The sequence below is a fragment of the Myotis davidii genome, unplaced genomic scaffold (assembly GCF_000327345.1).
Source record: "Myotis davidii unplaced genomic scaffold, ASM32734v1 scaffold18, whole genome shotgun sequence".
Lineage (NCBI taxonomy): Eukaryota > Metazoa > Chordata > Mammalia > Chiroptera > Vespertilionidae > Myotis > Myotis davidii.
This window is the reverse complement of record NW_006292696.1, coordinates 6,242,511-6,260,168: the sequence shown is the minus strand read 5'-3', so window position 1 is coordinate 6,260,168 and position 17,658 is coordinate 6,242,511. Positions and strand designations below refer to the sequence as shown.

Here is a 17,658-nt window from a genome sequence, read left to right as displayed (position 1 = left end):
AAGGACACTGATCATAATGGACTAGAGCAGGGGTGGGCAAACTTTTTGACTCGAGGGCCACAATGGGTTCTTAAGCTGGACTGGAGGGCCGGAACAAAAGCATGGATGGAGTGTTTGTGTGAACTAATATAAATTCAAAGTAAACATCATTACATAAAAGGGTACGGTCTTTTTTTTTAAATAGTTTTATTCATTTCAAATGGGCCGGATGCAGCCCGGGGGCTGTAGTTTATGGCTGTTTTAGAGCCATAAAAGTATATAAGAGTAAAAGCTTTGTTCCAGGCAGCTGAACATACTAGAGAATCTGTTGACTTTCTTTCTTTCTTTTTTTTTTTAATATATTTTATTGATTTTTTACAGAGAGGAAGGGAGAGAGATAGTTAGAAACATCGATGAGAGAGAAACATCCATCAGCTGCCTCCTGCACATCTCCCACTGGGGATGTGCCCGCAACCAAGGTACATGCCCTTGACCGGAATCGAACCCCGGACCTTTCAGTCCGTAGGCTGACGCTCTATCCACTGAGCCAAATCGGTTTCGGCAACTCTCTTAATATTTATTTAGCTTCTTTATACTTAATTTGACATAGTGTGTGCCTGTAAAAGTGTGAGGATTAGTGGCTTGGTTTAGTGAACATATGTAAGTTTTTTACTTCATTTAAAGTAGAGATTCAGAAAAGATCTGTGTGACCTCCTGGGGAATAATAATTGTATTATTAATAGAATTGAGCCTTATGTTTATCCTGGTCATTTCCTAAGGAGTTGGAGTCTAGAGTTGAGCTTCACAGTACAGGAGTGAGGTGAGCACTGGAGCTAATTCAATGTACTATTACATCCACTTCCTGCCTGTCCTCAGTGCCTCCAGCACATGTTCGTTTCCTAAAATATGCATGAAATGGTTGGATGTAAGATTATAGGAGGAGGGGAGCAAAGAAAGATGCCCACAAGAAATCAAACTTGGGGAAGAAGTTAAGATCAGGAGCCTTTTGCACAGACCGAAGTTGGATAGACTGATCATCTGACTTTCTTGTACTGTCCTGTTCTTTGTTCCTAAAGAGAGCCACGTCCCCACATCCTGTTACAGGGTTCAGTCTTGGAGTAAAACATAAGAAAGGATGATGTTGAAATGTGAAGATGGTGGTGGGAAAGAGGAATCAGGAAGACTGATGAAAGGCAATAAGGAAAGCCCAGGTTTGCAAATTCTTGCCCAGCCAACACCACTGATTTGCTCTAAATTCTGTGGTGCTCTCTGGGGAGGGAATATGAAGATTTTATAAGGAGGCAAGTGATGCGTAGTGGTGTGCTTGTGAATTCTTAGTGAAACTTTTTGGTGAGAAATGGAAGATGAGTCAGATAACACAGGAAATCAGTCATTCAGAAGGAGTGAGCAGAATGCAACTGCAGAAGGAGCCGGGGTCACGGTCTACCAGGAACCTGGCCGAGGGTTGTGAATCATTACCAAGTTGAGAGATTGGGCAATGAATGCAGTCACCTTGAAGAAACTTCAAGGAGTTAAATATTGTGAGGGTGTATCCCGTGCTGGTACATATGTGCGTCTCTCTGGAAAGATGTGTGGATAATCATGAACCTAAATGTCAGAAAATCCAGATTGGGGTTCTTGTGAAAAATGGAACAACAGAATAATGTTTTCCCCAGGCCCTGTTCTATGAACATAAAATGTCATTTGTATGGATAAAAGCTTAATCGGGTGTCTTGCACAAGATGCACTGTCATAGGCATTAAGCAGTTAGAGAGATCTTAGGAGTATGAAAAGTGTGAAATAATTCTGTCTATAGATAACTATCTAAAACATTATCTATATCAGATTTACTCCTGATAATAAAATACCTAGATAGAAGTGTAATGTCTCAATATTATATTTGAATAAATTTCTAAGAAAGAGTTGAAGGTAGTTCCCAATTTTAGGTTTGTTGCCTATTTTTGTTGGGGCTGGAGATTTTTCTCTACAAATAGAACAGAGTTCTTGCATCCTTTTTATTTCAGAAACCATTTCATCTTCTCCACTGCAGACAACAGAAACCCCACCTATCACACCACAGGAAACAAGTACGACCAGCTCATTGTTGAACTCTTCTTGTCCAACAGGTAACTTAATTTTATTTCCTGAAAACCTGCATTCAAAATCTGAAAATCATTGACATGTAGTTAAGAGCACATATTGTGACAGAGTGCCCACACTAGCCCCTCTAATCTGCTATGTGACTGAAACAAATGTCTTATCCTCTCTGAATCTGATTTCATCATTTCTAAATGGATGGAACATCACTGATCATGCAGAATCCTTGTGAGGATTAAATGAGACGAAGAGCTTAGGACATAGGTATAGGGGGGTAAGTGATAAATACAATAGCAACTATGACTATTGCTTAGGTGTCCAGAATACATGCAGTTGGCACTTTTAACCTGGTTCCAAGAATGACCTCTGTACTCCTAAAATGATAGGTAAAACCTTATATATAATGTAATTTTTGGCCCTTAAAGAAGGAAAAAGTGGTCCATTTTCACAGGGCCCATGAAAAAATTGTTAAGGATCACACCTTACAGGATAGATTAATAAATGCTAGTAATTTGGTTTAATTCTTGCAATGCCTGCTGCATTTGGCCATAGATATATTTTTTGGCTACATTTTTTTTATTCATCATTTCATTTATAGCCAGGAAGCAATGCACATATATTTCATGTTAGTAGTGAAAATTCCATATTTTTTATAATTCTAACTGGTTTTCTTTTTGTTGAACAGATGGGAATAGCACTGTGACCCAGCCTTCGGATTGCGGTTGGCAATACAATGTAACTGTAAGCAAATTCCTTCTTATTTTATTAGCCATATTCACTTGTATGTCTCTCTGGAATCATGTTATATTCAGAGATTACTTCTGTAAGGCTGTCCCTCAGATTAATTCTTTCAGGTTAAGAGACAAAGAAGAAAAGAATTTGTTTCTTAAATAGGGGTCCTTTGATTAATTGGTAAAGTTCATTTGGATACAGGTAGACCAGCTTGTTAGAGATGCCGGATAAATGATGTTTTACTCACACACATACACACAACACTCACACACTATAGACTTTCTCCTGGCCAAAAATTTGAACAAAAAAGAATGAACTAATTCAAGAAGAGTGAGCTAACATAACATTCCCAGGAAGACTTCAGTTAACATTAAGGGGAAAACATGCTTTGAGTCACTGTGCTGGCATGGAGGCTGTTCCAAACAAAAATATTATGTAAGTGAAAGTGTACTTGCTTTGACATATGCCCCCCAATATCCTTTTCCAACCTGAATGCCTTCCATATAGAAATTTTGAGGCCAACGCTGAGATTTTCTCTACCTGAATCTCCCTATAGGGTGACTTACTTTTATTATTTTTAAAAATATATTTTTATTGATTTCAGTGACAAAGGGAGGGGGAGACAAAGTTAGAAACAACAATGATGAGAGAGAATCATTGTTTGGCTGCTTCCTGAATGCCCCACATTGGGATCAAGTCCACAAACTGGCCATGCGCCCTTCCTAGGGATTGAACCGTGACCTCCTGGTTCATAGGTTGATGCTCAAACACTGAGCCATGCCAGCCGGGCAGGATGACTTATTAGGTGTTAATGTCTCAAACAACTTTGTGATTTTGAAAGATGTTCTTCTACTTCTCCACAGTGATTTTGAAACAAGTATAGGGTCATCCCTAGTCTCATGATGCTCATGAAAGCCTCTCCTTTGCAAATAAGTTAGGCTAAATTATCAATAGAACCTTGTTCTTTTGACTCTCTGATAGAAACCACCTTCCTTTACATGTTTAAATAACTCTTGGAAGCAACTATCAAAAGAGTTTGAGGTCTGAGAACAATCCTCATCCAAATGGTGAGAAATGACAACCCAGCTGTAATAAAAGAAACTCAAACTCAGGCAAAGTGGGATTATTTAGGGTCAAATGAGTTTATGTTGTATATCTTTTTTTTTAATATATATATTTTATTGATTTTTTACAGAGAGGAAGGGAGAGGGATAGAAAGCCAGAAACATCGATGAGAGAGAAACATTGATCAGCTGCCTCCTGCACATCCCTCACTGGGGATGTGCCCGCAACCCAGGTACATGCCCTTGACCGGAATCGAACCTGGGACCTTTCAGTCCGCAGGCCGACGCTCTATCCACTGAGCCAAACCGGTTTCGGCTATGTTGTATATCTTAGTGACAGTTAGAATACCACATAGGCATAACATGAAAAATGCTAACAATTTATATGCCTAAACTCTGATCTGATAGATGTGGGCTGAATTTGTATATGCCTCCTAGATATCAGAACTGCCGCTATGGAAACGATTGCTATTTGGCCACACTTGTACTGAATTAAACACACACACATTCTGAATGGTGAACTTGTTCTTGATCTCAGCTACTTGTAGGACAGTTTTGCTTAGCAGCAAGTAGAAGCAATTTGGATGCAAGTTCATAGCAGGTTGTAGCGGAATTATGGACTGTATGTGCCTCATTTCTGAGGATGTCAGCATGTCTGCTTGGTATCTTGAAAACATGCAACATGTATTTTGACCCAATAAGTAAACTTTTAGGACATATATTAAGGAGAAAATTGGACAAATACATGAAGTTATATGAGAAAAGATATTCATTGCTGCTATTTATAATCATGAAAATGTTATAAAACAACCTCAATCCTCAACAGTAAGGGATCAAGTACTTTATTAAGCTCACCTACATATTGCTATTAAGAATGTATCTTGTGTTAACTGACTGAACAATAATTCAAATAGAGTATCCTAGAAAAAACACACTTGGGCTTCTTCGTAGTTTGGCTGGCGGCTTTCAGTATTGCCAAAGGCCCCAACTCATCATTTCTGTCTTATTTCAGAGCCCTCACATTCTATGCACAGCTCTTCACCTACAGAGGCCTGAAAACACCCTGGGGTTCAGTGTTGTGTTTGGGAATTAAGCTTTATGTTTAATTTGTAACAATGAAATTGGGGGTCACCACAACATGAGGAATTATATTAAAGGGCCGTGGCATTAGGAAGGTTGAGAACCACTGATCTAGAAGAAGACAAGAGCCAATAAAGATAAATGTGTCTGAGTATGTTATTTTAAGAAATGTTTTCTGCCCATAATTCTAACAAGATGCTTTTTCAATATGCTTATATTTCCTTAGCACACGAGCTTGAAACAAAATACACCGAGGAACACCAGTAAGTTGTACATTGGACTCTGCAGTGCTGCCATGATATTGCTCACCATTTTGGCTGCCATACTTACCAAAAGTAAGTCATCTGACCATTGTGCCTGAGGGAACAAAGTGAGGGTTCTGGAGCCAAACTACCTGGGTCCAAGGAGCTTCACACACCATGTACTTTTGACGTCACATAACTTCCCTGTTTCATAACCTTGTTCCTTTTGTTTCTTAAAAATATTGGCCTGTAAAGAAAAAAGGAAATTAAGTTCTCCACAGGAGAAATAAAACACTAAGAAATAAGAGTTTGTTGGGTGGAGCTGGGGTTTGGAAGGCAACAAACCGCTGTACTAAGCAGATTTGTTCTCTCTTCTTCCTTCCTTGCCCTCAAGACCCCATTTTTGCTCCCATGAAGGATAATATTGTTGAGCGTCTTACAGCACTCACTTAGCTAAAGAGGCAAATGAGACATTGGAGGGGAAACAGATTTCAGGCAAGGCTAGACCAACGGGTTTCAAAAACTAGCCATGCCCGCCTCCATGAAAGAACCACAACCATCCATTTTTAAAAATCCTATATAATAACAGGGTAAAATGCAAAAAGACTGAATGGCAGAACAACCAAACAACTAATCAAAGCATAATATGCTAATGATATGCTAAGGCTGCTCAACCGCTCACTATGTCATGCACTGATCACCAGGGGGCAGATGTTCTGACTGGTAGGTTAGCTTGCTGCTGGGGTCCGGCTGATCAGGACTGAGCGAGATGGGCTGGGCATGCCTTGGAGCCCATCCACCATCCCTCCCTGTGGGGTCCCTCAGCCTGGCCTGCACCCTCTCACAATCCGGGACCCCTCTGGGGATGTCAGAGAGCTGATTTCAGCCCAATCCTGCAGGCCACTCCCCTTGGGAGGGCGCCAGATGCAGGGTTCATGGCTGGTGAGCACTGCTGTGGCAGCGTGAGCCTTTCCCTATCGGGACCGATTGGGTGCGAGCCTGCGGCAGGCAAAGCAGGGCCAGGATGAGCGGGGAGTGGCATGTGGGAGTGGCAATTAGGAGCTGCAGGCAGAGTTGGACTGGGGGTTTTGGCCTGATCCCTGCAGGCCACCTAGAAGGACCCCACCTGTGTACGAATTTGAGCACCGGGCCTCTAGTGAAATATAATCATTAGTAACTATATTAAAATAAGTTTGGGCATGTGTGAATACACTAAACCATTAATAAACATGAGATAGTTAACACAGCGGGGCTCCTTTGGGTCCTACAGAGTCAAAAGGAGTTACCTGAAACTATAGGGAAGAGTGTAATCTGAGTTTTGTTTTCCTTTTTAAAAAACCATTCTTCTAGATTTAATTTTTTCAGCACATTCTGTTCAGACTCTGTTCATTTAGAGTCATTGCAGCCCTGGTGGAGTGACTCGATTGTTTGGAGCATTGTTCTGTACACAAAAGGGTTTCAGTTTCAATTACTGGTCAGGGAACATACATAGGTTTCAGGTTCTATTTCTGGTTAGGGCACGTTCAGGAGGCAATCTATTGATTTTTCTCTCTCAAATCAAATTCTCTCTTTCTTTCTTTCTTTCTTTCTCTCTTTATCTTTAAAATGAGTAAGAAAATCCCAACATATCCTCAGGTAGGGATTTAAAAAACGAAGTTATAGCAGAAATAATGTACATGTTTTGGAAAGGTCTCATGAATTCTTTGGCTGACGTATTTTATTTTTTCTTTAACTCCTTCCCAATTTAGAATATTTATGTGGGAAAAGAATGGTGTTGCAAATAAGGTAAGCTTGAAAGGTTTGTGTCAATGGTTTTTGATGTTCATACTCTAATAAAATAAAGAAAAAATCCTCTCTGTTCCTCTCCTCTTTCGCCTGAACTCTCCATTTTACACCCTGGATCCTAAAAATTCTAGTTCAATGAGTGCCTCCATCGCTGTCCACACCTTCCAATGATATTTTTAGCTTTCTCTATTTCCCTGAAACTACTACAGAAACAGCACCCCAACCCTAAGCTCTCAGAGCAAGAGAACTAAATCACAATAGTGTTTGAGGAAATTACATTTGGATGAGTTGTTTGGTTTGTTCTTGATTTCATTCAGTGCTTTGTTTACTGAAAGCCTATTCTATTCCAAAGAGATGAACAAAACAGACACAACATAGAAGCAAGTCACCAGGGTCCTTTTAGTGCTTCCAGGCAGATAGCATGGGGGATGTAGACGAGGGTAGTGGGCTGTGTGAGTGAGCCTGATGGAGTAGGAGGCTGCCTGACAAAGATCTGGAGGAAGACAACTCCAGGCTGAAGCAGTCCCCCATCCCCTGTCGTTCCACACCCAGCATGCTCTGCTGCTTTACATTGCATACCAAGCCTCATTGGCATTTGATGTATAATTTTTATAAATATAACTTATTGTCCAGTTAAAGTTTAAATCTCCTTTACTTTCATCCACTTTCTGTGGTCATTTAAACAGACAACGGTAATGATATGAAACCAGTACTTACCACCAATCCCAAGTAGCCTGCTTCTTTTAGTGCAGGTAGGGCTTTAAGCAAGGTCTTTCTTTGATTCACCAGCCATCCCTCTGAGGCTGCCATTCATTATTCCTAGTTCTGTTTTGTTGGATGTCAATCTTTTCTATGTCTTAGTTCCATGAGCCAATCCACAGACTTTGCCTTGCACAATAGCCAACACATTGTAAGTGCTCCATAAACGTTGGCTTCTATTATTGCAATCATTCCTGCATAGCAATAAACCTGCGACATAGGTACTGTTATTCTCACTTGGTAGACTGGAAAACGGGGTTCACACCACACAGCTGGTAAAAGACTCAATCTAAGGTGTTTTGGAGTCCAGAACCCATATTATAGAAGATTTGACTACGTGCTTCCAACAATGGAAGGAAAAAAATACTCCTTACAGGCAGAAAAGCATGATTTCTGTCCTTTCACTGTCAACTTTTTTTTTTACATCCACCTCTTAACAGTTAATTATTAAAGAAAATATTTATTATATATTTATTGTAAAATATTAAAAAGAAAGGGGAAAAAAATCAAAGAGAGCATTTATAATGACACCTTTGGGGCAGCTCTTTCACACTGACTCATTTTGAGCTGTTGACACCTAAATTGATTCTCACATGTATGCCTGGTTCCTTTAATGATCTGAGTTGAGTGAAGACTCTACATTTCATATAATTTCTGGGCAGGCTCAGGTAATAAAAACCATCACTGTGTACAAATCATAAATCAGCAGCTATATCAAAACTCTACACATAACTATTTTATATTCTTGGTGTGTGAGTATGTTATGAAAGTCATCTAATTCATGGCTTTCCCATTCTGACCATAAAGACACAGTAGTATTTTTGACACCATGATCCAGTACATTATTTAGAAGTGATCTGCTTTTCACTTACTCATGTTATTCTTTTTGTAGCAAAGAACCTCGGACCGGAACTTCCCAAAATGGAACTGCAGTGCACTATCAAGCACAGGAAAATATTTACTTTGAGAACAATCTTTACAACATGCCTTAAGACCCAGCGGTTCTCCAAGGCTTGAGGCCCTTGACTGCAGAAGGCAATGACCAGATCTCACCATGTCAGTCCTTTTAAGCTCCAGGATGATTTTTCTGTCAATATTTCATGGTGTTCCAACATGTCTGTGATGTTAGTGTCTTGACTGCATAGTCAACCTCATTGGTAATTAGTCTTAATTTTTTATACTAAAATTGGCCCAATCTTTCTGGTCATAGCAGAGCCCTCTCCTAAATATGAACTGAACACTTTAGAATTGTATATTCTGTTTCAACCTTATGAATCCTGTATACATTAAGACTTCTCATTGGGTTGACAAATGAACCAATACGTTGGTCACTAAAACTGTCACAAAGAGGGGAATAGGACTTAAAATCAGCAAATTTAATTTGGAACTTAAATGAATTCACTTGGAAGCATTTTATGATTAACTCTTTTTTTTTTTTTAAATCTTGTAATCAAAACTTTGCATTTCTTAAGTTCCCCCAAAGGTTTCAAATTATGGAGGCACACGGATTTTTATTTCCTTCATGGGGAATAAAGTCAGTGTGATTTCACCATTAGATCTGTTTGTTCATGGCTCTGAAAATATGAGGTTTTAAGTGCTTCCCTTGGGGCCAAGCTGGGGCTTTTAAGAGAAGAAGCTAGGATGGTGAGTGGAGCAAGTAAATAGGTGGAGAAAATCAATGGCCATGTGATTTAACACATGTGTGCTACTTCTGCTACTTCTGTGCCACATGTAGACAACCATCAGGGATTCTGAACTAACTTTTAGAATGATGCAGTACAGAGATCAATAAAAGGGCAAAAGAAAGGGAGAGGTTAGGGCAAAAGGCCTCTGCCTTAGAAAAGGAGGTGCAAATCTAAATCTGTTTGAGAGTGTTACTAGTTTCAACTGGAATTCTAAATTGTCACCAAACCACTTTGATTATTAAAATTATTTTAGAAGGATGAACTTTTTTATCTCATCAATTCCAATGCTGTTCCTTTTCCACAAATGAATTAAATTTTTGGTTTTGCCAAGATAGTTAAACAACACAAAAAAGGTAAGAATACTTTTAGCCACCAGAAACATTTTCTTTCTTAATATCAGAAACATTTTGACATGAATAGTTCACAAGGCTGGGTAGTAATTTCAATTTGAATTAATTCTGAATTAATTCATACTTGAGGTTCAGTGCTACCCACACTGTAGTGGCCTAGAAGGCCAGAGTGCTTGTTTTTGAAGGCAAAGTTTTGGCATGTAGCTATAAAACTTTAGAAGATTAGTAGCACCTCTGAAAAAAAAGTTATATAGGCCAATAATATTGTTGATCATTGTCTACTGGGTTTCCCAAATAGGGTGAGATTAACATGGCTTATCCATTTTTGTTCAAACTACAGTGTTTTTCTTTTAAATTCAAGACAACATGCAGGAGGCAGCTGATGTGTGTTGCACATTGATGTTTCTCTCTTCTCCCTCTCTCTCTTTAAAAATCAATAAACTATTCTTATAAATAAAGAAAGAAAGAAAGAAAGAAAGAAATAAGCAATCAAGCTCATGTGACTACAGCACAGTGAATGAGGAGGTTTGGAAAGAGATTAGCTGGAGACATGGGCACTTTCTCTCACGGGGGCTGGCTGCAAAGGGCCCTATGAACACATCTGTTGAGAAGGGTCCCACTCTTAGGAACAAAACACTTTTCATGTAAAGGGTTAAACATTCTACGCACCACCAAATTATACTTTCATTTGTTAACATGCTGTCTGGAAGTAAAGAAATAATTTGTCTTTTGCTCTCCCCCTAATCAAAGGCTTTGGTCAGTTGGTTTTGGACAGCTTGGAGCAGTCTGGAAATACACATCCTCCCAAGACTATCTCTTCTTTAACTCTTGATTACATCAGTTTTTCTGAGAAAATAGAAAAAAGTCATGATTTCATCTAGAGAAAAGGTAATGGCAGCCATCAAAATGTAAGGTGGTGCCTTATCGGCCTTGACTACTAAATGTCAGTGTGGTGTGTGTGGGACTTAGAGCACCTGGGAATCTAATTGTAAAGTTCCCTTAGGGCAGCGGTTCTCAACCTGTGGGTCACGACCCCTTTGGCGGTCGAACGACCCTTTCACAGGGGTCACCTAAGACCATCCTGCATATCAGATATTTACATGACGATTCCTAACAGTGGCAACATTACAGTTATGAAGTAGCAACGAAAATAATTTTATGGTTGGGTCACAACATGAGGAATTGTATTTAAAGGGCCAGAAGGTTGAGAACCACTGCCTTAGGGCCTTTGGAGCTCTGACTTCAGTGTGTGGTGGCTGTTGGTGTCTTTACCCAATGTCCCCTGGGCCCTTTGTCACCCTAGCCTCCAGTGTACTAGTAATTTAAAAAACTAAGATCTGCTCTCTGGTGTGGCTCACTGGTTGAGCATTGACCTATGAACCAGGAGGTCATGGTTCTATTCCTGGTGAAGGCACAAGCCTGAGTTTGTGAGCTTGATCCCCAGTGTGGGGCATGCAGGAGGCAGCTGATCAATGATTCTCATCATTGATATTTCTCTTCTCTTCTCTCTCTCTCTCTCGCTCTCTCTCTCTCGCCTTCTCCCCTTCTCCCCTTCTCCTCTGAAATCAATAAAAATACATTTAAAAATAATAAAAAACCAAGAACTGATTGTGTTCCATATTAGCTGAAAATTCTCCCACTGCTTCCCAGTGGGTAAAAGACCTTAGTCCGTAGTAAGCTCCTCACCACTTTCCCCTTGCCTGCTTCATGCACCCCCTCCCAGATGGACTCTTGTGGAGAGAAACTCCTCAAATGTCCACTCTCACTCTGAAGCTCAACCCATTTTTGGGGAAAGCTTGCCCCCTGTATTTTCACTGGGCATATATTTAAGTTTCAGCCCAAATGTCTTCTCTTAAGCCCTGCTGGACCTCATCTCTCTAGCCAGAATTAATCTTCTCTTGTGAACACTTCTGTGGAGCCTTTTTTAGCCACTAGACAAATATGCCAGGCACGGTGCTATCGCCTAGTGTGGGTCATTCTGCATGAGGCCAGGGCCCTACCTAGCATGTGGGGCACATCTGGGTGAATTACAGACACACTCCCTTTCCTTTTTCTGGCTGGCACAGCCCCTGAGCCAGGGCAAAGGCTTGTCAAATGGAGTCTGTCCAAACTACAAGCATAAATTGTGACTCTATAAGTGACCCTATAACTTAGTGCTTTGTATTAGAGATGTGTGGGTTGAGGAAGCTTTGTATACTGAGCTCTTTGATGGCAGCATCTGCTGTTTCTCAACACCCAGCTTACACATTGCAGGTGCTTAGTACATACGTATGAAAATTGGGGAATACATTGAAAGAATGTTTCCTAGAACCACCCTGTGTGTACTGGGGAAGAGGAGGCAGGGGAAGAGCTAAATTTCTTTAAAACTTTTTATGAGATAGAAACCACTCTCTTCTGGAGTCTGCGTGAACCTCAAGGATTCTCTGAGTCCCGTGCTTTGCAACCTTGGCTGTACATTAGAATCACCTGGGAAGCGTGGCCAACTACGCATGCCCAGACCAAGTCAATCAGAATCTCAGCTGGGGGGCCAGAGAGTCTTTTTTTTTCCTGTCTCTCTTTTTTTTAAATCTTCCAAGGTGATTTCAATGTGTAGCTGAGGCTGAGAACCACTGACCTGGAAGGACTTGGCAAGGGAAGGTGAGAACTTGTGCTCTTGTTCTGTGTGAAGAGAGCTCTCCAAAACATAAAAGGTACAGACTAAAACAATGTCGACAGCGGGCTGGGACAGGTGGGCAGACGCTGGGTGATAGCAGATCTTTCCTGTGTCTGGCTTGCATGGCAACAGCATTATATTGGTGGCAGCCCTGGGGAGGGAAACATGGACGCTGCCACGTGTTTGAAAGCTCGGGAAGCCAGCCCGCAGCTGTGTAGCTGACTGTCCTGGGCTTCCTAAGAACTAAACGTTTTCTTCCACAAGTTGTAAAAATAAGCAAAGAAAAAGTCCCTTTGGCCTGGGAGAGTTTGCTCTAAGGTAACCTTTTATGTTTTATACTGTGGACTGCTGAGATGGGGTTTGCTCTGTCTGGCAAATGCTGAATCTGCTGAGCCTAAAACAGTATGTACTTGGAGGATGACTGATGCACACATTTCTCAATGAACTTAATTTTTTAGAGCAGTTTAAAGCTCACCAACAAAGTTGAGTAGAAAATACAGATTTTCCCAAGTAACTCAGCATGCTCATCATTAACACCTTTCCCAAGTGTGGTGCATTTGGTACAGTTGTGAATCTATTCTAAGAAAACATTGTTTATATATTTATTGATTGATTGATTTAGGATTAAGAGCCACTTTATTCTTTTTTTGGTTTATTTCTTTATTTTTTATTTTTCAACTACTGTTTACCTTTGATATTATCTTGTGCTGGTTTCAGGTGTACCGCATAGTGGTTAGATAATCATATACTTTAAAAAGTGTTCCCCCAATACTTACCTGGCACTTTACATGGTTATTACAATATTATTGGCTGGATATTCATATATGCTATACTTTACATCCACATGACTGTAACTACCAATTTTTTTAAAAACCAATTTGTACTTCTTAATCCCTTCATCTCTTTCACCCAGTTTACCACTCCCTTCTTCCTCTGGCAACAAGCAGTCCTCTCTTTGCATCTATGAGTCTGTTTCAATTTTGTTTGCTTGTTCATTTTGGAGAACATTTTGTTAGATAATCAGGGAATTTTATATGAACTGCAAGAATTAGGTGCAATTGGATAGTGCAAGATGAAGATACAAGGAGGGGCATCGTAATATTTGCAGTAATTTTTTTTAAAGGCCAGAAGTCGCTGCAGGCCTGCACTCAATTCTAGGCAGGAAAGGCCTAGATCAATAGACTACTCTTTAGATTCACTTGAGGGCTTTTTTTAACACCTATGGATATTGAGCCCTACCCACAAACCAGAGAAACCAGTGTCTCTGGAAGTAGAGCCTGAGCACTGGGAGTTTACAAAGTCTTCCCCAGGTGCTTCTCCCCCGCCTGAAGCCAGGATTGAGACCCACGGAACTGTGGGTGTGCACGGGGGTGCATGTGCTTGTATGTTTTAAGGTTTATGGAGCATGTACTTGTGGCTGATGGAGCTGAATTCAACTCCAGTTCTGCCGCTTACGAGCTGTGTAATGTTGCATCAGTTATTTAAACTGTGTGACCTTCTCCTCTATGAAACATGATAGTCCATATCACATAGGCCATTGGAAGGATTTTAGGAGATATATTGTGAAAAGCATTTAGTGTGTGGCTATTAGTTCTATTATTAACAATTAGACTGTGACAATGATGACAGTTCTTAAAATATGTAACAAACATTTTTAAAGTGTAGTATACTCTCAAGGAAGGTGTCCAGGTTTGAAGGTGAGCATGTGTTTCTCTTTATTTGTTTTTCTTTGGATTCTTTGAAACAAGCTCTCTGCTCTCAGGGAAGCCTCATCCTTACATTGCTTTCTGACACTAGCCAAGGTCACCCCTAAGAGACTACCTGGAGAGCTTTTACTACAGTCTTTCCAAGGATGTTCACTACCGAGGAACATGGCTCAGGCAATGTTACATGGGCGTAGGAGGAAGCCTTTAGTTCAGTGATGGCAAACCTTTTGAGCTCCACGTGTCTGCATTTTGAAAAACCCTAACTTAATTCTGGTGTCGTGTCACATATAGAAATTTTTTGATATTTGCAACCATGGTAAAACAAAGACTTATATTTTTGATATTTATTTTATATATTTAAATGCTATTTAACAAAGAAAAATCAACCAAAAAAATGAGTTTGCATGCTTTAGTTGGTTTCTGAGTTCAGTGGATTTCAAATAAATGGAATTTGGAAAAAGTGAGGAAATGGTTTAGGAATTGATGCATGGATGTTTCTGTATATGAACTAGAATTTGAGGTAAAAAAAAATAAAGAAAAGGAAGGTGTTTGAGATAAACCTGTGCTGGGAAGAATGAGCCCTGGGCTAGGATTCTTGTTTAGTCACAAACTAGCCCAGGGCCAGTGAACAAGGCCAATGACATAGCAGTGTTGTTTGTGCATTAATCACATGAGTAGGGTCTAAGGGTTGATAAGGAGCAGCGATAACACTCACTATCTCTTTGAGTTCTGCCAACGCCTGGATATTAGGGAACATTCTAGTATGTGTATAGGGGTTTGAAGGGAGAGTAATGAGGACTGAAAAGAGTCTGACATTTTGCACACACACACTCCAAAGTTATAGATACTTACAGAAATAGATGAGCAAGTTCTTTTTGATTTGTAATCTCTTTCCTAGCAGTTGCTCAAGAAAATCTTATAACCGAGGTGACAGGTTTTAAGTCATCGCAGGCCGCTCCAACCTTTTATTGATCTGGAGTAACCCTTAGGGTAAGGAGGTTTCAATGTCACACAGACTAGGTCATAGCATGACCCTTAGGCAGGCAAGTTCCAGTAACAGGCAGAATATCTAATCAACAATAATCAACAAGGATTTACATAAGTATCTAAGGAATGAAGTGAACTAAGGTGGGATGATGCTTCAGCTACCATTACCTAAATTAACTGGGTGGTTCCTAGATTAACTGGGTGGTGCACAGCCCTGACCTTTGCTAGGACTTCAAAGGTTACTAGCTTTTGGGACGATGGAAATACTTTAGTGGAGCTCACCAATGACCTTCCTTTTGTTAAATGCAATAGACACCTCGTCTTCATTGTAATAAATCTTTCAGCAATAATTAAGTTGATTCTCATTCTGGAAAGTCTTCCTTCTCTTGGCTTCTGAAACACCACTCTCCTACTTCACTGGCCATCCCTTTTCAGTCATTTTTATTACCTTTTCTGCATGCCTTTTAAATGTTGAGAATCCTCAGGGCTGACCATTTTCCTCTTTCTACACTACTACATGAAGATCTATATTTCCATAGACTTAAATGTCATCCTTAGTATTGTTATAGGTTAGTAAGAAGCTAGAAAAAATCTAGGGCAGGAGGACTAGGGAAACTGAAACGAGAAAAATAAACAAGGTCAAACAATTTAGCAGCCTGCAGCCAGCTTATAAATAGCAAGCCCTTATCTTTCCCACCCAAGGACACTTGAGAGCAAATGGTTAATGTCTCCAAAGAATGCAGGAAAGAAGGTGGAAGGGGGAGAGAAGGAGAATTTTAATGTATCTTCTCCCAATCAGAGGATACACAGCTTAAATCACCCTGACACCAACTAAAATACAGTAAAGAGGAGGGAGGAGGAAGGACGAGTGCAGTTATGTCATTTTACTATTTAAATAGAGAAGCCGGCAGTTTTGGGATATAATTGTCAGGTGCTTCTCATAAAGTCTGGGAAAGCCATAACGAAGTAAGGGAGAGAGATCTTCAGCGTTAACCTGTACCAGGGTATGCAGTAGAGGAATTTAAAAATCTATAGACAGAAAAGTACATAAGGCAGAAACCAACAACAACTGGCCCCCTCCCACCCTCTCATTCCTAGGATAGGCTGAGAGAGCCCATCTGCATGTTATGAAGGAGGGTAGATCTGCTTGCCTTGCTACTTTAAGAAATGTGCATGCTTTGCTTTATTAATGAATTGGCTTTCTCACAAGACAGTCATCTGGAGTCAGTGGTTTGAATTCCTCCATGCCAGAAGACAAGAATTGAGGTAGTGGTAGTCCTCTCTCTCTGACTCAAGTGTCTGTGAGAGGTGCCTGTAATAATATCTCTAACTGTCAGAGTGTTTGTCAATTGATACTTCCACTTAGATGTCCCTCTCATCTAACATGTTCAGGAGAACCCTAGATTCTATATCATATCTTCACAGAATGCAACCTCTCTCTCCCTGGTCCTTCCCATCATGGTACCCATCTGGTTTCTTAAGCCAGAAAACAAGGAGCCATTCTTGAATCCTCAACTATCCTCATCCCTACCATACATTCCAATCAGTTCCTGCAGTCTTTCTCCAAAATATATCTAAAATCCAGTCATTATTCTGTGTCTCTATTACTTACCACCGTACTCTGAGGCCCATCATCTCTACATACCTCCTCACTATTTTATCCCTCCTTTTTATCCACATTTCTCATAGCAGCCTGAGTGATCCTCTTAAGCCCAATCACATCTTATTTCTGTGCATTGCCATTTCTTGCAGGTCTTAGAATAGAATTTAAACCCTTGATTATGACTTAAATGGTCCCATAGGATCTAAATCTAGCCGACCTCTCAGACCTTATCTTGGGTCACTCTCTTATTCCAGCCATGTTTTCAGTTTCTGGCACTCACCGTCTCACCGTGATCTTTATCAGGGGTTCTCTCTGCCTGGAATGCTCCTTCTGGCTGTTCAGGTGGCTGACTTCTTTCAGTGTTGACTTTAAAGGTCACCTTTTCTGAGAGTACTTTCCTGACCACCGTCTCTGTTAGTAGTTTTGGTACATTATTGGTATCCTTTATGTCCCATCACAATTAGAAATTATTATTGTGACTATTTTTAATTTGTTATTTACTTTTGTAAAAGGGCTCCCTCACTAAAACACAAGCTTCACAAAGTCAGGTCTCATAATTCACCTTTTATGTCCTTGGTGCTTAGCATACCACCTGGCAGACACACAATAGGTGTTCCATGTGTTTGTTAAATATGAAAAATGCATCTTGACTACTTTCTAGCTTAGTTCATGTAAAACCAAGGAACACAAGGTCCTGTTGATATCCATAGATCAGTGATTTTCAACCTTTTTCATCTCATGGCACACACATAAATCAATTACAGTGGGGCCTTGACTTACGAGTTTAATTCGTTCCATGACAGAGCTCGTAACTCAAATTACTCATATGTCAAATCAACAGTGAACGAGTGAGACACCTGATGCTGGGCTGATGTTGTGGCGTTCACTGTGATGTTTGCTGCGCCAACTAGCGGTGGGGAATCTGCAGCTGGGCCC

General features: G+C 40.3%; 2 protein-coding genes across 3 annotated transcripts in view; both read left to right on the top strand.

The window, feature by feature from the left end:
- Positions 1–9,672, top strand: part of LOC102753599 (hepatitis A virus cellular receptor 1-like) — a 13,784-nt gene extending 4,112 nt beyond the window's left edge. The window contains exons 3-7 of one of the 2 annotated variants that reach the window (XM_015565641.1): positions 2,004–2,105; positions 2,762–2,817; positions 5,179–5,287; positions 6,943–6,979; positions 8,631–9,672. In XM_015565641.1, the coding sequence (XP_015421127.1) occupies positions 2,004–2,105; positions 2,762–2,817; positions 5,179–5,287; positions 6,943–6,979; positions 8,631–8,730 (404 nt within the window). In that variant the 3' untranslated portion in view covers positions 8,731–9,672. The remainder of the gene's footprint in view (positions 1–2,003; positions 2,106–2,761; positions 2,818–5,178; positions 5,288–6,942; positions 6,980–8,630) is intronic. The other variant, XM_015565642.1, reaches the window with a different exon arrangement.
- Positions 1–17,658, top strand: part of LOC102753782 (hepatitis A virus cellular receptor 1-like) — a 70,860-nt gene that overhangs the window by 13,157 nt on the left and 40,045 nt on the right.